The sequence below is a fragment of the Orcinus orca genome, chromosome 3 (assembly GCF_937001465.1).
Source record: "Orcinus orca chromosome 3, mOrcOrc1.1, whole genome shotgun sequence".
Lineage (NCBI taxonomy): Eukaryota > Metazoa > Chordata > Mammalia > Artiodactyla > Delphinidae > Orcinus > Orcinus orca.
Genome location: NC_064561.1, coordinates 122,578,530 through 122,600,742, shown reverse-complemented (window position 1 = coordinate 122,600,742; position 22,213 = coordinate 122,578,530). Strand labels below are relative to the sequence as shown.

Here is a 22,213-nt window from a genome sequence, read left to right as displayed (position 1 = left end):
GCTTCTGACCAAACCCTAGAAGCCCCTGGGACTTAACAGATGTGCAGAGAAGGCCACTTCTCCCACGCCAGCACTGCCCACCAAAGGGCTGGGCCCTGCTGAATTGGAGCTAATCAACACCTCTATGGGCACAATTTTACACCTTTGCCAGATGCAAAACCACTAGTAATGAACTTTGCTTGAATTCATTCAAGGGGAATCCAGTGTGGAAATATTTTTTCTCTTTTTCATTCTTGTTTGCAATAAAAATGGAATAAAACCATTAACTGACCACATCTCTTTCTTAATCCAAAACATAAGGCTAACAAAATTCTAATTTAAAAAATCAGTTCATGTCTGCTTTCTGTTGTCACTTGGAGGGATATTTGTAAAATCATCTTTAGCAGTAACAACAAATCATTTTAGATGAGACACCACTGGATGTATAACATTTTAAGTATTGTAATCAGGTAGAAATTGCCTATTTCATGGGAAAAAAACCATGTCATTTGCAAGTACTTGACCATAACCCAACAACAAATAAAATTACTTTCATTCCTCCCAGAAAAAAACTTTGAGAAGAGAATTTGTGATATGAAAAGAATATATTGGTCAAGTCTTTCTTGCTATGACTGTTTTTCTTGATACACAAAGTGAAAAGAATTGGAATGAAATTCAAAAAATTCTTTGACCCAAATAATAAAGAGGGAGAAATAACAGCTTATTGAAAAGTGTTATCTTTACCACATTTACAAATTGGTCAGTTTTCTCAAAGGGAGCCTAGGCTCTGCAAAGAAAACAAAAGCCCCCATCATCACGTAGCTGGTTTCAGAGGTGGAAGATTAAGTTGATTCTCAAAAGCATTTCTAAGGTTTTCAGGCTGCTCCATGCTGCGTGTTTTTAAGGAATTCTACATATCCTGGCTCTGGAGAGCTGCTGCCAGCTCCCAGTCTGCAACAAAAACTCTCTCAGTGTTTAGACAAGGCAGAACCAAAATCTTCATTTTGAAATCTGTGGATCCCAGCAAGGCTGAAGTGGAAGGAGTTCTTTACTAGCGAACATGTCTGGGGAAAGGCTAAGAAGGTTCTCTAGGTGGAGGAATGAGGGGGTGTCATCACCTTTGTTACTACTGACCCCTCATTTGACCCCGACTCCAGCAAACCCAACCCCGGGACTCTTTCCAGGGGGATGAGACAGGAACAGGAGTGCTCTGTAGTAAGAGTACTAAGCTTCCAGAACCCCAAGGCCTGATTTTCCAAAAACCTGTCCCTGAGACTCCTCTAAATCCACATGAATGAGTCTCTCCTGGCACAAGTGGGAAGCTGTATTTGGAGTGTTGTGCAGTCACTGCATGTAACTTCCTTGTATGCGTTTCCCCCGTTATGTATAAAGTAGGCATCTCAGGAATCACAGCATTAGATGGGAGTTGAGAATACTGTATGGATTCTTAGCTTTGTTTTTTCACTCCAAAGTTACAGCACAGTCTTGTGATCAGATGATAAAATCAGGCAACAGAAAGGACTGAATGAGTCACGGTCAGCAATTTAGGAATCTTCCTAAGGACCCTACCCTGGAGACTCTAGCAATAGCCACCAAGCTCCAATCTTGTTACAGCCTCTTAAGTGAGCAGTCACTCCATTTTTTAGATTATCTTTCTGCCTCTTTTTCTCTCGTTGTTGAGGTTGGCAAAGAAAAACATGCCTCTTAGAGAAAAAAAGGAGTCAAGCCCATCTGAGTTCAAACTAGATTCCACTCTTTGCTAGTTATATGGCGTTGGGTGACCACTGGTTTCCTGGGGTCCCTGGGTGCTACTCTGTGAAGCAGAGCCACTACTGCCCTTCCCAGGGCTGTTTTAAGGACCAAATGACCTGACATGTCCAGGGCCCAATACATACTCTGTGGTTAATAAAAGTTCTTACTCTCCTCCCCTGAAGCTATTGCTCTTTCAAACAGAATGCAGTCAATTAAAACTAGAATTATAGGTTTGAGACATCTTGGTTTGACAATCAAATCATTAGCCAAAAGGAGAGTTTGGACCTTGTTTCTCTTTGTTGGGGTCCAAGCTGGTATTTAGCAGGCATTGGCTGAGGAAGCAGGCTACATTAAGTCCTGTGATGAGCCTTATTCAAAGGAGAGTTTCATCCAACTTTCAGTTCAGGTGGCTAAGCGCCATCTAAGTTGGGAGAATTAAAGCAATGGTGATTGGTGACTGCATTCTAACCTGGCATATGTGGCTTAAAGGTTAACTTAGTAGCCAGTGGAAGAAAAGGAGAATTACATGGTGCATCCTCCCCAGGGGCCAATCTTTGGCAGGACTCTTGGGGAAAAATTTTGTCTTGACAAAGTCTCTTTCAATCATTCAGTCTTCACCTTGGAGGAAAGCCTTGTATCTTCCTCACTGGTGATGGTAAAAGTAGATCCTGACACCTAAAACAGATGTGATCGTCCAAAAGATGTGACAAATGAAAGCATGCCCACAGTTATGAACCTAGCACAGTACATATGCTATTATTTATTTTTGTTGAGTTCTTCCTCATGATCGTTCAACAGTCAGAGCAAGAAGCTTGTTATCAGCTCTGACATGAGATATGGAGAAAAAAAATCTATGTCAATGACATAAGATTACTGGCCACTATTCTAACCAATGTGCCATGACAGATAAGCAGAGCTAACAGACAAAAGAGGAAAGCTAATTTTATCACTTCACTGGGGTTACCTTGTTTTCTTAAATGCTCTATAACATCAAGCAATCACATGTTTAAGTTTTGCTATTGTTAATATATGGGTTGACTATAGAGAAAAAAAGATTCTCTGAATTATTCAATAGAATGAACTTTGCAACTAATAAATGAAGACAGTTACTAACATAGACGAATGGCTAGCCTTAGACGTACAGGTTAAAAAAACCCTGCAAAATTATGATGACATATCCTTTATTCTTTTGTAGCTATTCTAATTCTTGCCAAACTCAAAAAAAGATTTGAAGTAGCTTACTATAAAAATATTACCGGGACTTCCCTGGTGGTGCAGTGGTTAAGAATCAGCCTGCCAATGCAGGGGACACAGGTTCCAACCCTGGTCCGGGAAGACCCCACATACCGCGGAGCAACTAACCCCATGCACCACAACTACTGAGCCTGCGATCTAGAGCCCACGAGCCACAACTACTGAGTCCACACGCTGCAACTACTGAAGCCCGCATGCCTAGAGTCCATGCTCTGCAACAAGAGAAGCCACCGCAATGAGAAGGCTGCGCACCACAACAAAGAGTAGCCCCTGTTCGCCACAACTAGAGAAAAGCCTGTGCAGCAATGAAGACCCAACGCAGCCTCCCCCCTCCAAAAAAAAAAAAATATATACCTATATATATGAGTACCATCAGGCCAATATAACAAAATCAAACTACTGAGCAAAAAAACAGGAACAGGAACAAATAAATAAGGGCCAAAAGGAAGAAAAAACCTAGAATTCTAAGAACACTTATCTGAGGAACCCTACAGCAATTAAGCCCAAAATCTGGTCTTGAGCTTCCTAGCAGCCAGGGTGATAAGGGAATAATGGATGTATGTAGTTGTCAATGCCTAGAAATAAGAAGCACAGGTCAAAAGAACAAACTTTTTTAGTCTTACTCTCTGAACATAATTTGTGAGCGCTCTTTTCTTAAAAGGGGAATTGGGTAAGATAGTGAAAAAAAAAAGTCCTGACAGCTCCTTGGCATAACATGCAAAAATGCTCTCCGTGTACATGAACTACGATCTACCTTGCAGGAACACTATGGAAATAAGTAAGGCTTCACCATTTTAACACAAATTAGGCCCTCGTAGTCGGAATCCCGGCATCCTCAGGCAACCAGAATGTGGCCTTGAGTTTGGACATGAGGAAGGTCATTTCCTGGATAATAAGGAGAAGAGATGTCACAAAGAATTTTAGTTTGTATCCATGAACTCTCCTGGAGCTGGATCCTATTGATTTAGTATAAAATTAAATGAGAGCTATCAATTGGATTATCTGGTGTCACCTGCTAGTTCTTCTCTAGTTTACTTTGGACCTTTCCTCATGGGCTCTTTTCTAATTCCATTTTCTCTGCACACCCTTTTACATGTCAGGGCTTTTCAGGGCTCCGGTCCTGTAATCCTCACCCTCTGTTTGATTTCATCTACTCATGGCTTCACCAATAGCCTGTTTTCTGGTAACTTTCAAATTCATTTCTTCAGCCTACACTTCTCTCCCAAGCTTCAGATCCATGAGGCTTCTGGAGAAGTACCTCAAACTCACCAGATCCAAACGGAATTTATCTTTCTTCAAACCCAATCTGGAAACCTAGAAGTCCTCGACAGTTACCAAGTCCTGCAATGTCTACTGCTAGTAGATACATTTTCCCAGGCCACAACTAGAGTGTGCAAAGAATATAATTTTGTTCTAAAATACATTCTGCAGAGCAGCAGAAATTGTTTTTGTCAATTCAACATAAACTCAGCCAATCAGAGTTCCCCTTCTACCACCTCCTCCCTGCAGTTACAATTAAGTTTCACCTCATATCAACCGCCTGGGGGGACTTGGAGAGTATGGGTCCTTGCTCTTTATCCACTTCTGTTGATGCTGCATTTGCTTACATGGCTGGTTCCCTCTGGCCCTCGTCACTGGCATGTTTCTGTACCAGCATCCACTGAGATGTCCATCTGGTCACTGGTGCCAGATCCACCAGGTGACCCTCTGTCCCGATTCACTGGCTCCTTTGCCAGTGGCTTCTGTGCCTGCTAGAGAGGGTGAGGCAGGGGAACTTCTCAGCTGCTTCCCTATGCCACCCTGGACCCCCAGGAAACTTCCAGGCAAAACTTGGAAACTGAGGCAGAGCTGTCTTCTGCACTTTGATCCTCCATCCTCTCTGGGGACTCACTTATTTGTCCCCAAACTCTCATCTCAGGCAGTGTTGGCAGGAGGGGCAGTGCTCGGGGCTCCTTCTTGGTGATACTTGCCGCCCTCTCATTGTCTTGTTTCCCTTCCATTCCTCTTCCTTGACATGAGGAGGGAGGGTCTTTTTAAAAAAAACCTCATTTGAGGGGAGAAATTCAAAAGTAGGGACTTGCCTCTCTCATTACTACAGTAACAACCCAATCCTGAGGGCCAGGGAAGAGGATGTTTTTGCTGTTGCCTGAATTGCTGAGAGTGCAGGGGAGGGAAAGGAACAATAAATGTCAGGAAAGAAAGAGAAACTAAAAATTTCAAAATATCACCCCAACACATATCTCTTGAACATCTCATATTTAGTTCAGCTGTTTTTGCATCACTTCCTTTTTTTTTTTTTTTTTGTCTCTTACCTGGATTGCTACAATTGGAAACAAACAAAAAAGCCACCCTGACCCTGAATCTGGTCTTGCAGAACATTTCTTTAACCCATTCTTTTCCCCAGCTTTACTGAGATATAATTGACATGTAACATTGCGTGAGTTTAAGGTGTACAACGTGATGATTGGATACATGTATATGTTGTGAAATGATCACCAGGATAGGTTAGTTAACACCTCCATCACCTCCCATAGTCTTGAATTCATTCTTGATACTGTGGCCAGAGTGACTTACTTTTTCTAAAATGTAAATCCAGTCCTACTACTTCCCTCCCCTGAGGTTTCAGTGGCTTTCCACTCCCTTTAGGAAGAGTCAGAACTGCCGAGAACACAAGACAAGGTCCCATCTGGAATCTGTCCACCGTTGTCCGCTCTGATGCTCCAAGCTAAGCCACTGGGCATTAAACTGAATTTGAGCACGTCTCTCTGTTCTTGCGATGAGCCTTTCTCCTCGGCTCTCCATCCGTTCACCTGATCTTCAAAGTGGACTGCTATTCATCTTTTACATTCAAATGCCACCTCCTCAATGACACTGACTATCTCCCCTCTCTGTATATTCCCCAGAAGCTATGACTCCTTTCATGATAAGGTTAGTGTCTTATGGTACTTATTGGCTAACATACATGCTTCTTCCTTCACTACAGTATAAGCTTCTTGAGGGTAGGGACTCTGTCTTATCATCTTTGTATTTCCAGGGCCCAGCACAGTCCCTTGTGACATTGCAGGTGCTCAAAAAATCTTTCACTGAATGAACAGCCAAATATGGCAGGGGATGGACCAGAAGCAAAGCCACCCCACTATTAAGGTGACAAAAGGCTCCTGGCATAAGAGGGAGACAGTAGCTGGATACACCACAGTTTAAGCATCTCCTTTCCTTTTTAAACTTATGTCCTTCTTCCCCACTTTGAAGGCTATAAAGCACAGCATTTTGGGTTTTAAACCGTCCTAAACACCCTTGGGGGTCCTCCAGGCATCCCCAGATGGTGGCCCTGTACAGTGGTTGGTGGACCAAGTCACTAAGCAAAGGTAAACATTTACACTAAGCATCTTCTCTTTTCTAAGACAGTAAGCGTGTTCAGTCACGCAGCACATTTACTGAGTGATGACTACATCCAAAGCATGTTGCTGGTTGCTGCGTGTAGTGTAATTTAGAAAGATTTTCATCAAGATCAGTTAAAAATTTTTTGGAGTTTTAGTTTTTAGGAAACGTTATTTATCCAGAGTTCATTCTGACTCCCCGGGGACACGAGAGGGACTATGGAACATTTGACTTGATTAACTGAGTATTAATCAATCTTGAATATCCCTAATACTTGAAAAAGTAGCATCAAGGTCAGAAAGAAGGGGATAGAACAAAAAGTAAGAAAAAAATATGGAAATGCTTAAATAAACTATCATCCATCCACAAAATGTAATAGTCTGAAGAAGCTAAAAAGCATGAGGTAGGTCTATGTGTACCAACTTGCACAGATCTTCCCAAGAGATGAGGTAAAAAATAGCAAATTTATAACAAGACATACCATTTGATGAAATTTATGTACTCCCTCCCCTCCAAACAACTAGTTATTTCTATAAGCACATATGTTGTATATAAATGCATATAAAAATGCTGGAGGGACATACATGAAATAAATTACACTAGTAATTTCTAGGGCTGGAACTGAAAGATCAAGGGTGACATTTGCTTTATCTGTACTTTTAAAGACATTTGAAAAAGGAAAGCATATATGAACCACTTGCATAATTAAAATGAAAATAAAGGGTTTTTTTTTTTTCTAAAAAAGGAGAGAAGCAGGGAGATAAGCATTCAAAGACATAATACCTTTGTGAAATGGAAAACGAACGATTTTTCTCATTAAGTGATAGATTGTTAAATATCGTGAGTTGATAAATTTTTGTACCTGCCTTCTTACAAAAGGTCTGCCGTTCATAGTTCAGACACGATGGAGTGGGAAGGGAACACGATTAGCGGGCAGAGCACCTGTGTTCTACTCTTCCTTCTGCCTCTTACTTGGCCCATCACTTAATCTTGCTGAATCTCAGACTCTACAAAATCTATAAAATGGGGATAACAATAACACTTAGGTCATGACATTGCTGTGAAAATTTGTTGTGAGCTGTTGTGAGATGGCCATGTGCCATAGACAGTGACATTCTGTTTTATACTATTATATAGAACATGGGATTTTAATGCACAGAATATATTCTAAAATAAAGGCTCTGCCAAAGGAGACCAAGATTAATCACTACATAAGAAAAATATGAACAAAGGTGGTTGAAAAGTTAGAGTTTATTTGACAATTCACAAGTGATTTGCAAGTTTTATGGATTAGTTGGAGCCAAATTTGAAAACCAGTAGCTCCTCTTTTCTTCCTGGAAGTCTAACATGCTCTAATTTGTTGCCCAAGTAGTGCAAGCCGTGTCTACTCAAGGAATTCAAGCTAATTTTAACTTAAACTAGAAATAAAAATCAAATATACCATACAGCATTCTAAAACCAAATACAGAGAGTATTTTGTGGTTGTTGTCCTTGTTTGAGATAATTTCTACCAGAGATAATTTGTATACAGTTATCTGTTTATGAATCAGTATGAAAAAAAGAGTAAGGATCATTTAAGATAACAGAAATGTTAACTCTCAAAACTTTCTATAGCAATGCAAACACAAACGCCATCTGCTCCTAGTGGTGAATTTAGTATCAAAATAACACATTTAAAAAGGTACATGTAATACACTTAAGCCTCTAGAACTTGACTTTGAGGGGAGGCAGCTGAGCCACAGAAAGATAATAAGCCAAGTTCTACTAGGAAACAGTGACCCTCCCCCCGTTAACCTTTTAGAAATGACAGCCACCTGGAAAACCAATATATTAACAGAAAGAATGGTATGTAACATTTAATTTAATAAGTCAATAAGAAAAGTGAAGTTATTTTCATAAACAGCATTTGAGACTGGGTTTACAGAAGACAGACATTATCTTACGTAGACCCTATTTCTGTATTTTGTTTCAGTTGCACGGTATTGAGAAAGTCCTGATTCACATTAAGAAATGGGAGCAGTTCTTTAACAGCTCACCTTGAAACACCAAGGCGCTCTTCATGAAGTTTATCAGAGATGGCTTTAGTCTGGCATCTGCACAAAAAGAGTTAACCTGGTACTGATGTTTGCTGGATTGCAGTATTTTAAAATGTTATAAACTGCATATCTGAGTTTGTTGGCTTTTAATTTTTTATGTTCAAATATATTTATCAAATATTAATGAAGAGTCTCAACAGAACACAGCTGGAATATCATGGCCTCAAGACATGAGTTGATTTGTTGATTTATTTATTCGCGTGTGAAATCTGGCTACTCTATTCTGCGCTTCCACGAGTCCCTCACTCTGTCTACTCACTGCTCTCGGTCATTCCTTCTGTCTCTTTCACAAGCTCTTGTCTTGTACCTGGCTCAAAGTGACATTTTCATCTTGTAATCTCCCCATTTCTCATGCTCTCAATTACAATTATCAATACATATGCTGACAATTCCCAAATATCTATCTCCAGCTCATGTTTTTCTCCTAAGCTCCAACTAGAACTACATTTCTACTTGGATATTCCATAGGCATCTTAAACTCAAAACAGATCTAACCCATCATTCATCTTGCTTTGTCTTGCCGCCACCAGAACTAACCCTTTCCCCATGTTGAATTCACTGTCTGAGTAAATGCGATGGTAACACCTGGCTGTCCAACTCAAGAGATCTAGGAATCATCCTACATTCTTCTCTTTTCTTTGCCATCTACTGATTCCACCAAAGAAGCCCCACTCATTCTACCTCCCCAATACTCTCTGAATCCATTTCACCTTTTCCATCCCAGCACAACCACCATAAAGCAGCCTCTCAACAGGGACTACTATGATTTGCAGAACTAACTAGACTTTTAAACCATATATTTTAACACTATATCACTTCTTTACAAAAAAAAAAAAATCCTTCAATATCTCTAGATTTTCTTCAGAATAAAACCCAAATCTTTTATATGACTTACAAAGTCTTTCCTGATCTACCCTTCGCCTACTCCTCCATCACCATCTTTTGCCATATACTTTTCCCTAACACCCTGTGTGTCAGTGTACTAACCCATTCTAACCTTCTAAATGTCTCAATGCTTTCATCCCTCTAAGCCTTTGCACACGACACATTCTCTACAATTCTCTCACACCCCTTCAACTAGCTAGCTCTTACTCCCCCACCCAAACTCAGCTAGGTATCATCTCTTCTGGAAAAGATTTCTTGACTCTTCTTCCCTCTGGGCTGCCTCATGCTAGTCCTCTTGATCAGAGTACTTATGCACTGTAAACTGTCTGTGTCCTGCACTGAAGTATGAGCTTCTCTCTTGTGTCTCAATTCTTGGGATATACCAGGTGCTCAACAAATATTTTAGGTAAGAGAATAGAAGGCATGACTTAAGAGACCAATGGATCACTTACAGACCTATTAACAAAATACTAACCCCACAACTGTGATTTCCCAATGAGAAGGCACCTTGCTCTATGAGTCTTTTTAATTAATTCAATTCAAACCCAACCCTTCCTTAAAAAGTTAAACATAGAATTACCATATGATCCAGCAATTCCACTCCTAGGTATATATTCAAAGAAATGAAAGTAGGACTCAAATCTTTGTATATGAATGTTCACTGCAGAATTATTCACAATAGCCAAAAGGTGGAAATGACCCAAATGTCCATCAATAGATAAATGGATAAACAAAATGTGGTATATCCATACAATGGAATATTCAACATCGAAAGAGAATGAAATTCTGACATAAGCCACAACATGGATAAACCTTGAAAACATTATGCTAAGTGAAATACGCCAAATACAAAAAGACAAATATTATATGATTCCATTTAATTGAGGGCTACCACCCATCTAAAGAACCTAGGGCCATGAGTCACTTCTGTAAATGATCTAATGGCCTGATCAGTCACAGAGGCCTTAACTTCTGTGGAAACAGAATTGACCACAAAGTTACCTAGGACTGACTGCAAAACCCACATCCTGCTGAACTATTTTAGTGTTGGAGGATGAGTTTTACAGGTTTACAACTTATTTCATTAGGGAACTTAAGAGATAAATTGTCTTCCCAAGGCCTTTATAAACAGTTTGCTACTTAAATTTTATAGACTGAAATTCTGCATATGAAACGTACTTTCCTTGGATTATCTGAACCCTGTAAGTTTAAAAAAACTGGAGAGTAAAACATATTGCATAAACATAACACCTGCAAACAAAGTATGACTTGCAACTGAATGATGACAAGCATTGTAAACACCAAAGGAGCCTGAAGGAAGAAGTTCAAGAAGAGCAAATATAAAATATATAGTTAAGAAGTGTCCTAACAGAGATATTCTAGACAGGCAAGCTCAAGGGAAAAACGGTACCAGCAACATGAATAAGATGTCCACCTTCTGACAGTGGACTGGATGACCAGACTGACTGCTGTGGGAACATACCAGGTGCAATCATTTGAGCCTTTTTCCCTCATCCCCCCTCCAAAGGAAAACCCCTGGCAGGGACCCTATACGTAGAAATGAAATGTCAAACAGTTAGTACAGTGCCTGTCACATAGCAGATATTCAACAAACACCCATTTCTATTCCATTTTATACTGAAGTTGTTGAGAAAGCATTTACTTCAAGTACGTCTGCTTTCTAGCCCTGTTTTCTGAAACAGTCATTCCACTTAAGGTATAACAATCAAATAAGTCATATACACAAGTCATATAGATATGACTTACTATATATATATATATATGCATATATAGTAACATAGTTATAAAACACAGATAACAAGATAAAATCATGAACATAGTTAGAAAAAATACCCACAAAAGAAATTTTTCTATATTACAGAAATGGGCTTAATTTTGGCGGGCACCCATTGTCATCTTAATTTGGTTTTATTAGGAGAAAACAGAGCAACATTTCTGTCCCTGGGCAGATCTGACGTGAAAATAATTGACAAAAGTAGGTCAGAATCCCATGGAATGGTGAGGTCTGAATGCTAGGTATCTTATATTAGGTTATAAATCCTGACAGATAATAATGACAGGATCTTCTGAAAGCCTTTGAAATTCACTAGGGCAGTCCCAACTTGTTTAGTTAAAAGCAGCAGCAAGGTAGGAAATAGAACTTCCTGTGACTCTGGCTACCCTGATGTGTCTTAGATAAAAACTGAAGTCATCACGCTCCTACTCTTTTTGCTGGCTTTGTTTTCACAAAAAAATATCCTCTCCTTACCCACATACACTTCTGGTAGCCTTTGGAATGTGTCCTTTAATCTAAAAGATAAAAAGCGTACTTAAAGAGATCAACGAATTGACTAGAAATCTGTTGGGAGCTTATGGCCTTTCCCCTATTCTAGATGCAATTTCTCTCCCTGGGTCACCTGTTTTTGGTAAAAATAACTCAATTCTTTTTTATCTAATATACTAAGCAGAAATCACTTGGCAGTGTAGTGCTGACTGAGTTTTTCCTTGGATAAAATTGTTAGCAACTTGTAGCTACTTTACTAGGTAATATCAATATATAAACAAAAAGAGAAAAACATTCATTTCTTTTAATTCATTAACTATGCTTATTTGTGTGACACCTATATATTGGTTTCCCATAGAGAAAAACTGCCATAAAAATTTAAGGTCCAATTTAACATGAATATTAGTTAAAAATACACTTTCACAATTTAGAGTAAGGTGAATGATACATCTGTTTCCATTCTAAAATGATCCTTTTCTAGAAACTTTTACAATATTTTCTCACATGAAAATTATCTTCTCAACAAATACTTACTATAGCATAGTATCCTACTTGAGAAATTTTTTAAAAATGTGTCTTTCTCAACTACTTCTTACCTGAAAGTTTTCCTCTTTAAGATTTATATAAATTAATTGACTTCATGAATGATAAAGGAACAATGTTAAATACCCAGAAGAAAAAAGTTCAATGAAGACTATTTCATGGCTTCAAGCACTGAATATCAGGATGTTAAAATCATTTGATATCAAATAAACAAAAGGATTTCTTTAGAAAACAAGAAACCACTGCCACCAAACACATTTTCCCATATGGCCTGCCTCGCATTCCAGAGCTGACAGAAAATCAGGTCTGCGAGGAGACAGCAGCTGAGCTGCATACTCCAGAGTTAAGTAAAAACATGGGAGGCCGGAGCACACATGTGAAAGAATACATTTAATTTTAACAAGGCAAAGAAATGAGTTTTAAAAGGTGGTGGTGGTTTAACTGAGTATCTCTTTTAGTTCCACTTGAAAAAAAGGTGTAAGTTTTTCCTCTAACTGCTTCCCAACAGTTCAATGACAGCAAAACTTTAAATCTATGGTGGTGCTGGAGTTCTTCTATTAGGGACAGGAGGGATGCAACTTCATGAACTTTTTTTAATCTGCAGAAAGAAAGGGGGAGGAAAAAAAAGACAGAAAGAAAGAGAGAGAGAGAGAGAGAGGAGAAACAAAAACTAATTTTCCAGGCAGGGAAATACTTATAAAACCTTTTATGTCAAAGTTAGGATTTCACAACATAACACACTAATGCAAAATCCAGTAGCACCTGTAAGATTTAAGTAAATGCTGCCATCACTTAAATGCTTTTTAAAAAGTATCTGTAAAAGACTGAAGGAAAAAAAGATACATTCTCCAGAGAACAACAAATGTATTTCAAAATAAAAACTGTATTTTTGTTTTTCTTTTTTTCAATTGTTTTTTTGTACAAGAATTCATAGTTATAATAACTTACACACAATGGGATCAATCTCTGCTCTCCTTTTCTGTGTCACTTCAAGTCCACATGTTCAGGCTATAGTCCCCAACATTATTTTCTGATAAATATATTACCACAGTTTGATCTAAATATACATTATATAATACTTGTCTCTGGGAAAAATCAAATTTTAATATGCAAACTTTTATTTATATAATACAGAAATGAAGAAAACTACAGTAGGCACACAAACTAATTATGACTTGTAGATGATGATTTCTAGATACTCTCCTACTGTAAATGAATGTTTAAAATAGTCTTAATAAGAAAATTTTATTTATATGTGCACTTGTGTCCACCTTATCCCATATACTGTACACGTCTAATGACAAGCTGGGAATTTAAAGGTGCAGCCCTCAAGAAATTGTTGAATCACTAAAAAAAGAAAAAATTAGACTCTATTGGAAAGGAAAAAACTCACAAAATTTCCAATTTTAGATTTCATGTCCATAGGAAAATAGTAAAAATAATTTTCTGTATATACATATGAGTATATGTATATATTGAATTACAGATGTCTCATATATCAATACAATTCAAGTGGAGACATTTTGGTGAGTTATTTTCCCATTAAATGACAACTATGTCAAAATTTAAAAATATCTTATTACATCATTAAAATAATTCACTTACCATTTCAACAGCTTGTCCTATTTTTTTTTGAATTTTTAACTCTTCATAACCAAATTTCCTGATCCCTAGTGCTAAATCCCCTATTTTAATTAAAATCTGGTGCTCTGTTACTCAGAAACTGATGGATAAAATCACATCTACTTCAAAATTCCATCAATCAAATAAATTTTATTACCTGATTTATCAGAGAAATAGCTCTGAGCTTGTGTACCTAAATTATCCTCCCTATTATAAACAGGTGAGGCAAATACCCTAAAATAGATGGAGGTAACTTACATATCATAGCACATATAATACAAGATGATTAAGTGTCTGATATAAACTTTTCAGAGACACCTGAAAACTCACTTTAGAAACTAACTTTAGAAACAAACCATTTATTTTTCACTCTAATATAAATTAATATGTATGTATTTACATACATACACATACATATATATAAAACAAAATTGTCTAGTGTTGATTAGCTGTTTGTGAGTGAAAAAATGGTTACAAATTGATTAACCAGCTTAATTCTGTACTTAACAATTCAACTGTTTTGGGGTACAAACAAAAAGTCAGTGCATTTGTAAACTCCATGGAGTCAGATACTCAAGCATACACTTTAAATAAGAACCCTCCTCAACGTCACAAGCATTGGACAGCAAGAATATATGGACTCTGATGCAGTTCCTACTCCATAAGCAGACTAGACAGCACTTGACTTACTTTTAAAACAGTTTCTTAAAAGAAATATATAAAGAAATGCATGTTTGCTGAAAGTCCTTTAAAATTACCTCAAAACAACATTAAATCCTGTTCACTGAGAAGAGCCCGCTGAATTGAATTCCTGTTTTGAAATGCCTAGTTAACAGTTTAGAATATTGCCTTGTGAGGATTGACTAGAGACGTGGTTGATGTGAAGACCCAGACAGAGTACACGGCTCCAATCCCAATAGTCCTCTGATTGGCTGCTCGATGGAAATGGATCGCCTTTAAAATAGCTATACACCTTAAAATGATCTATAATAAACAGTTTCCCAACAACCATTATTATTTGTAAATTGAAATGCATTAATCATTCAGAAAAGATTTCTTGCAAAATATATAAATAAATGTAACTGCATATTCTGTAAATATACTTAACATTGCTAGACCAGACCGCCAGTGACGGGCTGCTGTATTTCAGTACTGTGTGTCAAATTTATTAGAAATTTAAAAAGAAAAATTTTGGAGGGACTCAGCTGCCTTCATTAGTTGGCTTTAAAATGTGTAATAAAATGGGAGACAATATCTTCTCATAAATACATGGAATCAATATGGAAAAGTAAACTATACAGCAGACAAGATTAGAGAACACCAGAGTGTACCAGAGTGGTCACCAGAGTGAAATATCTTCCAGTATAAAAAAAGGGAAGAACTCTATACACCCAGTTATAGTAAGTATGTTTCAATTAAAGATGCAGCTCACTCTCACTCCTGGCAAGAATTAATTGGTAATGGCACTGCTGCCAGCAGTGCAAAAATATCCTGAGAAATTATTCCGATTACAACAAAAGACAGGGCTTTCATCACGAAGTTTTTGCACAAAACACAGCTTTAGATATCATAAATAAATTAATTCAAAAAGCAGATAACCTTCACTGTGTTGAACACAAAAAGGGGATGTGACCCAGACATTTGTTAATTCTCCCATTGGCTAATATCAGAAAAAAAGATTGCATTAAGTGTCTGTTTATAACTTTCTAGTTAACTATGGCCAATAATATACATGGAGGTAATCTGTAGTTCAAGTTTTTCATCTCTTTTTCCCCAACTAGCTACAAGCTGAACTCTAAAATTTACACTGAAATATACAATTCCAATTTTCAAAAGATCCTCCTCCTGGACAAGGGATATTCAAATTTTTTGTGCAATCTTGATGCAGAGCCCAAACAGTCCTATGAAGAGAGACAGTATATTTTTTAATCAATTGGCACTGAAATTTAACTTTCCTTAGCTGCGTTCTAGTAGCTTGGCCAAGTTATCTCGTAATTCTGTTAGTTCAAAGATTTTTCCATCAAGAATTTCTAACAGTGTCTTCAGGTTATTGCGAAAAGCTTCTTGTTCATTCTGACTTTTCTCCAGACGTTGCTCCAAGTCAGACAGTTGTCCCTCCAGGTCTTTGTTCCGAATTTCTACTTCCTTTAGAAACAAAAGTGTGATATATATATGTGTGTCAGTTTAAGACTTAAACAATATAACTTTTGTTATGACTAATATTGTGGTAGTTAATGCAGTTTGATAATTAGGATGACCTTCTGAGTCTCAATACAATTTAAGGAGGTTTTTAGATTTTGCCATCTGAGAAATACATGTGGTTTTATTGATTGGCTTGTTCATGAATACATCTGTCCCCCCAACACAAATTTCCTGACTGCTTGCTTTGTGCCAGGCAACACTAGTCTAGGCACTTCAAATACTGAGATCGGATGAAGACCCATTTTGTGGATTATCTGCGTCTCTTTTCTATTTCTGCCCATGTTCTTTTCCTCTGGCACAATTGTTAGCAATCTCAGATGAAAGAAGGCAGAGAAAAAGAGACAAATTAATTTTTTCTCCTTATTGGAAATTTTGGAGAAAGATGTAGAGAAGAAAAATGACTCAAATAAGGTTTTAGGATCCTCTGAATATGTTAATTATTCTTTGTTTCGCCTCAGTATCAAATGAATGCATACGGTAGAGAATATAGCTCACCTGCTAAAAACTGTAGTGAAGATATATAATAACTGTACATATAAGAGAATTATACAACTAACAATTCCAATATACTACAGATTAAGGAAAGAAAAAATAACAAAAGGGAAGTAAAAGTTCATGACAACAAAAAAATTTTTAACTTTTTAAACAGAATAAAATCTGGCATACTTAAAAATTATTTAGAAGTTACTATATATCTGAAGGACAGTAGATTGTTTTTAAAAAATTATTGAAAGGCAATCTGGTAAACGTTAAATGAAAATAACAGAACATGAAGCAGCACACTGCAACGAGGCAAAAATTAGTATGCATGAGGACAAACAATAGGAATTAAAGTACACACAGAAAATAGGAAACAGTTCTGGTTGTTGGGATTATGAGCACTTCTTTCCAAAATGTATTTGTCCTATAATACCAGCAAAATTAAACTTTTGAGAAAAATAATTGGAAAACTGACTTGATTACATATAAGAAAGTAACCATTGATTTAGCATTCTCAACACAAAGAAATATTCACATGTTTAACTAAGAGCAAAGCTCAAGCAAAAAGACACCACAGATGAGTCGGAAGAGCCTGGGAAAATACAAAAAAAGGAAGAAAGCAGTTATAATGACTTATAAAGAAAGAATTTAGGGAATTCCAATCTAATCTTAAAGTATTTACTGTTAGATGTTAAGCAGGTATGTTTCTAATCTTTTTCCTTTGAATAATCTACAAGGTGAAGATAAGTAAACTGAGAGCAGATTCTGAAACCAATAAAATATTTATAAATTCAGAAGCCAAGTTCATGGAGGCTCTAAACTATGGGGGAGAAAACAGACCCTGGGATCAAATGTAAAAATTCCACTCATGATTGCACAGCATGCTCTCTTGCCTGCTTAAACAATAAGCTTAAGAGTACTGTAGAATGTTTCCAACTGTAAAAATAGACCAAATGTCATTCACTAGAAAACACCCACTTCACCAGGCACCACCCAGTTTGCCCTCTAAAGCCGTCCTTAAAAATGAAAGGCTTCCTTGTTCTCCTTGCCAATCAATGAAACATCCAACCATTTTCAGTGGAAGCAAGCAAAACACCAAATTCCCTCAGCTATTAAAATTGAGCTGTTCTCTCCAGGAGTCTTGTGCTCTAAGCCATTTCTCTGATGGAGGAATTTCACTAGGCCCATAACAAAAGGGATCCAATACAATGCTGTTGGTGCTGGTCTATTCTGAGGCAGAGAATAAGATCCCAGAGGAAGAACAGACAACCCAGGATCAGTATGAAGCAAACTGACTGGTGGCATGTCCCAGTTTTCTACCTTCTGTCTATATTTTCCATCCCTTCTTCTTGACTTTTATTCTCCCTCCCAACTCATTCTTCTGCTTATTATCATTTTTGTGCTACTATTTTCCCTTCCCCTTTACCCATATGTGAGCATATGCCAGGGGCACCAAGATAAAGCACTAAGGCCAGAATTTGCTAAATCCCTTTTGAGTGCTTTAAAAGGCAGTAACTGAAAGTATATAAATACAAATGCTCTGTATTTGTTAGATATGGAGTCTACAACACTACAGTGATTAAAAAAATGTAGACAATTATTACCACCATCAATGGGACCAGGTCAGGTTATAAATTTAAATCTTGCATCATTTAATCTAAATAAAAGCTACAAAAAATTGTCTTTATTGATATCTGATTCACACCTTAAACTCTTAAAAGATAAATTATTGTTCTATTAGATTATTAACCTTCATATATAACATGACATAAATCATCAAAACAAGTATTAATAATTCAACAGAAAAATGGGTTAAAGAAGAAGTTATTCAACAATTATTTACTGAGTGTCTTCTACATACTAAGCACTGAAGATAAAGTAGAAAATAAAGACGGGCCCTGTTTTGAAGGAGCATGCATTCTAGAAGGAAGATACTGGTAACAAAGAAGTCAACAGAACAGACGTCTGTGTAACTGAGGAAATCACTATGTGCACTGAAATCTTTCAACCATCTTTCCAAACTGTGTAAACCAATAATAAGAACAAATAAAATGACACAAATTCCACAACTTCAACTAGAAGAAAGAGAACAATACAAACTTCAAGTTACCTATAATTAGGAGATATAAGCACCAGTTTCTAGCAAAGATATTTGTCAAGTTCTTATTCTCTTCGCAGAGGGCAAGGCAGGGTTGTGGGGAAATGCACAGAAGAAGGAAGAGGAGAATGAAAGGCCTAAGACTGAACTCTAATAATCCAAAGAAAGAGAAAGACCACTGAAAGCGCCAAAATACTGGTGGAAAACAAAAAGTCCTGGTAGACCAGAACAGCCTACAAGAAGCGAATTCACAGTATACAGGACACTCGAGAAGGCAACCTTGGAAAGGCATACTTCTTAGAGTAAAAAGAAGAGAAAGGGACTTTGGGGATAGCTAATCATAAAATAAATGGTCCTTCCACTGGGAAATTCATTTAGAAAGTCCAAAAATTATGATATGGGCAAAGGTATACCAGGCAGGGGTTGTAATAGCGGTAGAAAAAGTGGCAAAGAAAGACACCTTTAATGCTAAAAGTGACAACACACAATGAAGATATAACAATTATGTTTATGTACCAAGAAACACAGTAGCCACCTTTATAAAGTAGAAACTACAGGAGGTCTAAGGAGACATAGAAAAAAGTACACTGATAAGAGCTTTTAATATTCCACTCTCAATATAGGACAGATCAAGAGGAACAACAACAAAAAAGGTAAGAAGTCTTAAACTACAAAATCAATAAAGAGCATTCATAAAATTGATCATATGCTAGATTACACAAAAAATCGGTAAATTAGGCAAAGCAGACATTACATAAACAAACCCTTGTGATCACAATGCAGTAAAACTAGAAATAAGTAACTAAATCATAAAACTAAAAGGCCCTTCCACAAGCAAATTAAAACACGTTCTTTTAAACACTTCTAGCGTGAAAGGGAAATAAAACCAAAATTACAGAATTTCAAGAAATAATGATAATGGAAACACTGTCAGAATCTATGGGACACATGAAAGCAATGACCAGAGAAAAATCTATAGCCTTAAACACAAATAAATAAAAATGAAAATAAAGGAATTAAATTCCCTTCTCAAAATGCTAGAAAAACAATAAAAAAGTAAACCAAAACAAAAGGCAGAAATAAAGATAAAAGTAAAAATTCATTAGGTAGAGGACAGAAAGAGTAACACTAATTAATAAGTCAAAATCTCCTTTCGCAAAAAGCTTAAAATAGACATATCATTACTTAAGAAAGAAAAAAACCTATATAAAATAAGAAATTATAAGAGTTCCCACTGAATATTTGAAAACCCAGATGTAAAGCTTAAACAGCCCAATATCTGCAGAAGAAATAGAGAGTAATCATGGAATTACTCCATAAAAAGCACCAGGCCCAGATGGTTTCAAGGGGAAGTTCTATTAAACTTTCAAAGACCAGACAGTTCCAATATGACATAAGTTATTCCAGAGCATAGAAAATAAACAAAATCTTCCAAATTATCTTATGAAGCTAGTATAGCCTTGATACCTAAATCTTATAAATTCAGCCCCCACCTGAAAATGGAAGAAAGTTACAGACCAATATTACAAATGAATATCATGTAAAAACTGTCAATAATAGGGAACAAAAATCTGGTACCACATTAATAAAATGATACACCACAGCTAAGTGGTATTTATTCTAGGAATGCAAATGTGGTTCAGTTTTAGAAAATCCATTAATAAACCATATTAATGGATCTGGGGATAAAAACTATGATTATCTAGATAGATACTAAAAAAGCTATTAACAAAGTTCACTCATTTGTGGTAAAAACACTCAAGAAAATAGGAATTAGCCACTCTCATAATATGGTAAGATACCTATATTTTAGTGGTAAAGCCAGCATTTCAATTAATGGAAAAATATTAGAGGCATTTCCACAAAGATCAGGAACAAGAGAAGTCTGTCACCTCCACTACTGTTTAACACTGTACCTGTATTTTTGGTTTGTTTACTCCTCAGTGCATGAGATTTTTTTTTTTTTTAACATCTTTATTGGAGTATAATTGCTTCACAGTGTAGTGTTAGTTTCTGCTGTAAAACAAAGTGAATCAGCTATATGCATACGTATATCCCCATATCCCCTCCCACTTGAGTCTCCCTCCCTCCCACCCCTCTAGGTGGTCACAAAGCACAGAGCTGATCTCCCTGTGCTATGCACCTGCTTCCCACTAGCTATCTATTTTACATTTGGTAGTGTATATATGTCCATGTCACTCTCTCAGTTCGTCCCAGCTTACCATTCCCCCTCCCGGTGTCAAGTCCATTCTCTATGTCTGTGTCTTTATTCCTGTCCTGCCCCTAGGTTCATCAGAACCGTTTCTTTTCAGATTCCATATATATATGTTAGCATACAGTATTTGTTTTTCTCTTTCTGACATACTTCACTCTGTATGACAGACTCTAGGTCCATCCACCTCACTACAAATAACTCAATTTCGATTTCTTTTTATGGCTGAGTAATATTCCATTGTATATATGTGCCACATCTTCTTTATCCATTCATCTGTCGGTGGATACTTAGGCTGTTTCCATGTACTGGCTATTGTAAATAGTGCTACACTGAATATTGTGGTACATGACTCTTTTTGAATTATGGTTTCCTCAGGGTACCTGCCCAGTAGTGGGATTGCTGGATTGTACTGTAGTTCTATTTTTAGTTTTTTAAGGAACCTCCATACTGTTCTCCATAGTGGCTGTATCAATTTACATTCCAACCAACAGTGCAAGAGGGTTCCCTTTTCTCCACACCCTCTTCAGCATTTATTGTTTGTAGATTTTTTGATGATGGCCGTTCTAACTGGTGTGAGATGATACCTCATTGTAGTTTTGATTTTCTCTAATGATTACTGATGTTGGGCATCTTTTCACCTGTTTGTTGGCAATCTGTGTATCTTCTTTGGAGAAATGTCTGTTTAGGTCTTCTGCCCATTTTTGGATTGGGTTGTTTGTTTTTCTGATATTGAGGTCATGAGCTGCTTATATATTTTGGAGATTAATCCTTTATCATTGCTTTGCTTGCAAATATTTTCTCCCATTCTGAGAGTTGTCTTTTTCTCTTGTTTATGGTTTCTGTTGCTGTGTAAAAGCTTTTCTTTCATTAGGTCCCATTTTTTATTTTTGTTTTTATTTCCATTTGTCTAGGAGGTGGGTCAAAAAGGATCTTGATGTAATTTATGTCATACAGTGTTCTGCCTATGTTTTCCTCTAATAGTTTTAAAGTGTCTAGCCTTACATTTAGGTTTTTTTTTCTTTTTTTAACATCTTTATTGGAGTATAATTGCTTCACAATGGTGTGTTAGTTTCTGCTGTATAACAAAGTGAATCAGTTATACATATACATATGTCCCCATATCTCTTCCCTCTTGCATCTACCGCCCTCCCACCCTCCCTATCCCACCCCTCTAGGTGGTCACAAAGCACAGAGCTGATCTCCCTGTGCTATGCGGCTGCTTCCCACTAGCTATCTATTTTACGTTTGGTAGTGTATATATGTCCCTGCCACTCTCTCACTTTGTCCCAGCTTATCCTTCCCCCTCCCCATAACCTCAAGTCCATTCTCTAGCAGGTCTGCATCTTTATTCCCATCTTGCCCCTAGGTTCTTCATGACCATTTTTAAAATTTTAGATTCCATATATATGTGTTAGCATACAGTA

The 22,213-nt window shown here is 37.1% G+C and overlaps 1 protein-coding gene across 4 annotated transcripts in view; it reads right to left on the bottom strand.

The window, feature by feature from the left end:
- Positions 1-7,611: 7,611 nt before the first annotated feature.
- The window catches only part of HOMER1 (homer scaffold protein 1), a 608,509-nt gene continuing 593,907 nt past the window's right edge, over positions 7,612-22,213 (bottom strand). For all 4 annotated transcript variants that reach the window (XM_049707767.1, XM_049707766.1, XM_049707768.1 and 1 more), the window contains one exon: positions 7,612-15,939. In XM_049707767.1, the coding sequence (XP_049563724.1) occupies positions 15,751-15,939 (189 nt within the window). In that variant the 3' untranslated portion in view covers positions 7,612-15,750. The remainder of the gene's footprint in view (positions 15,940-22,213) is intronic.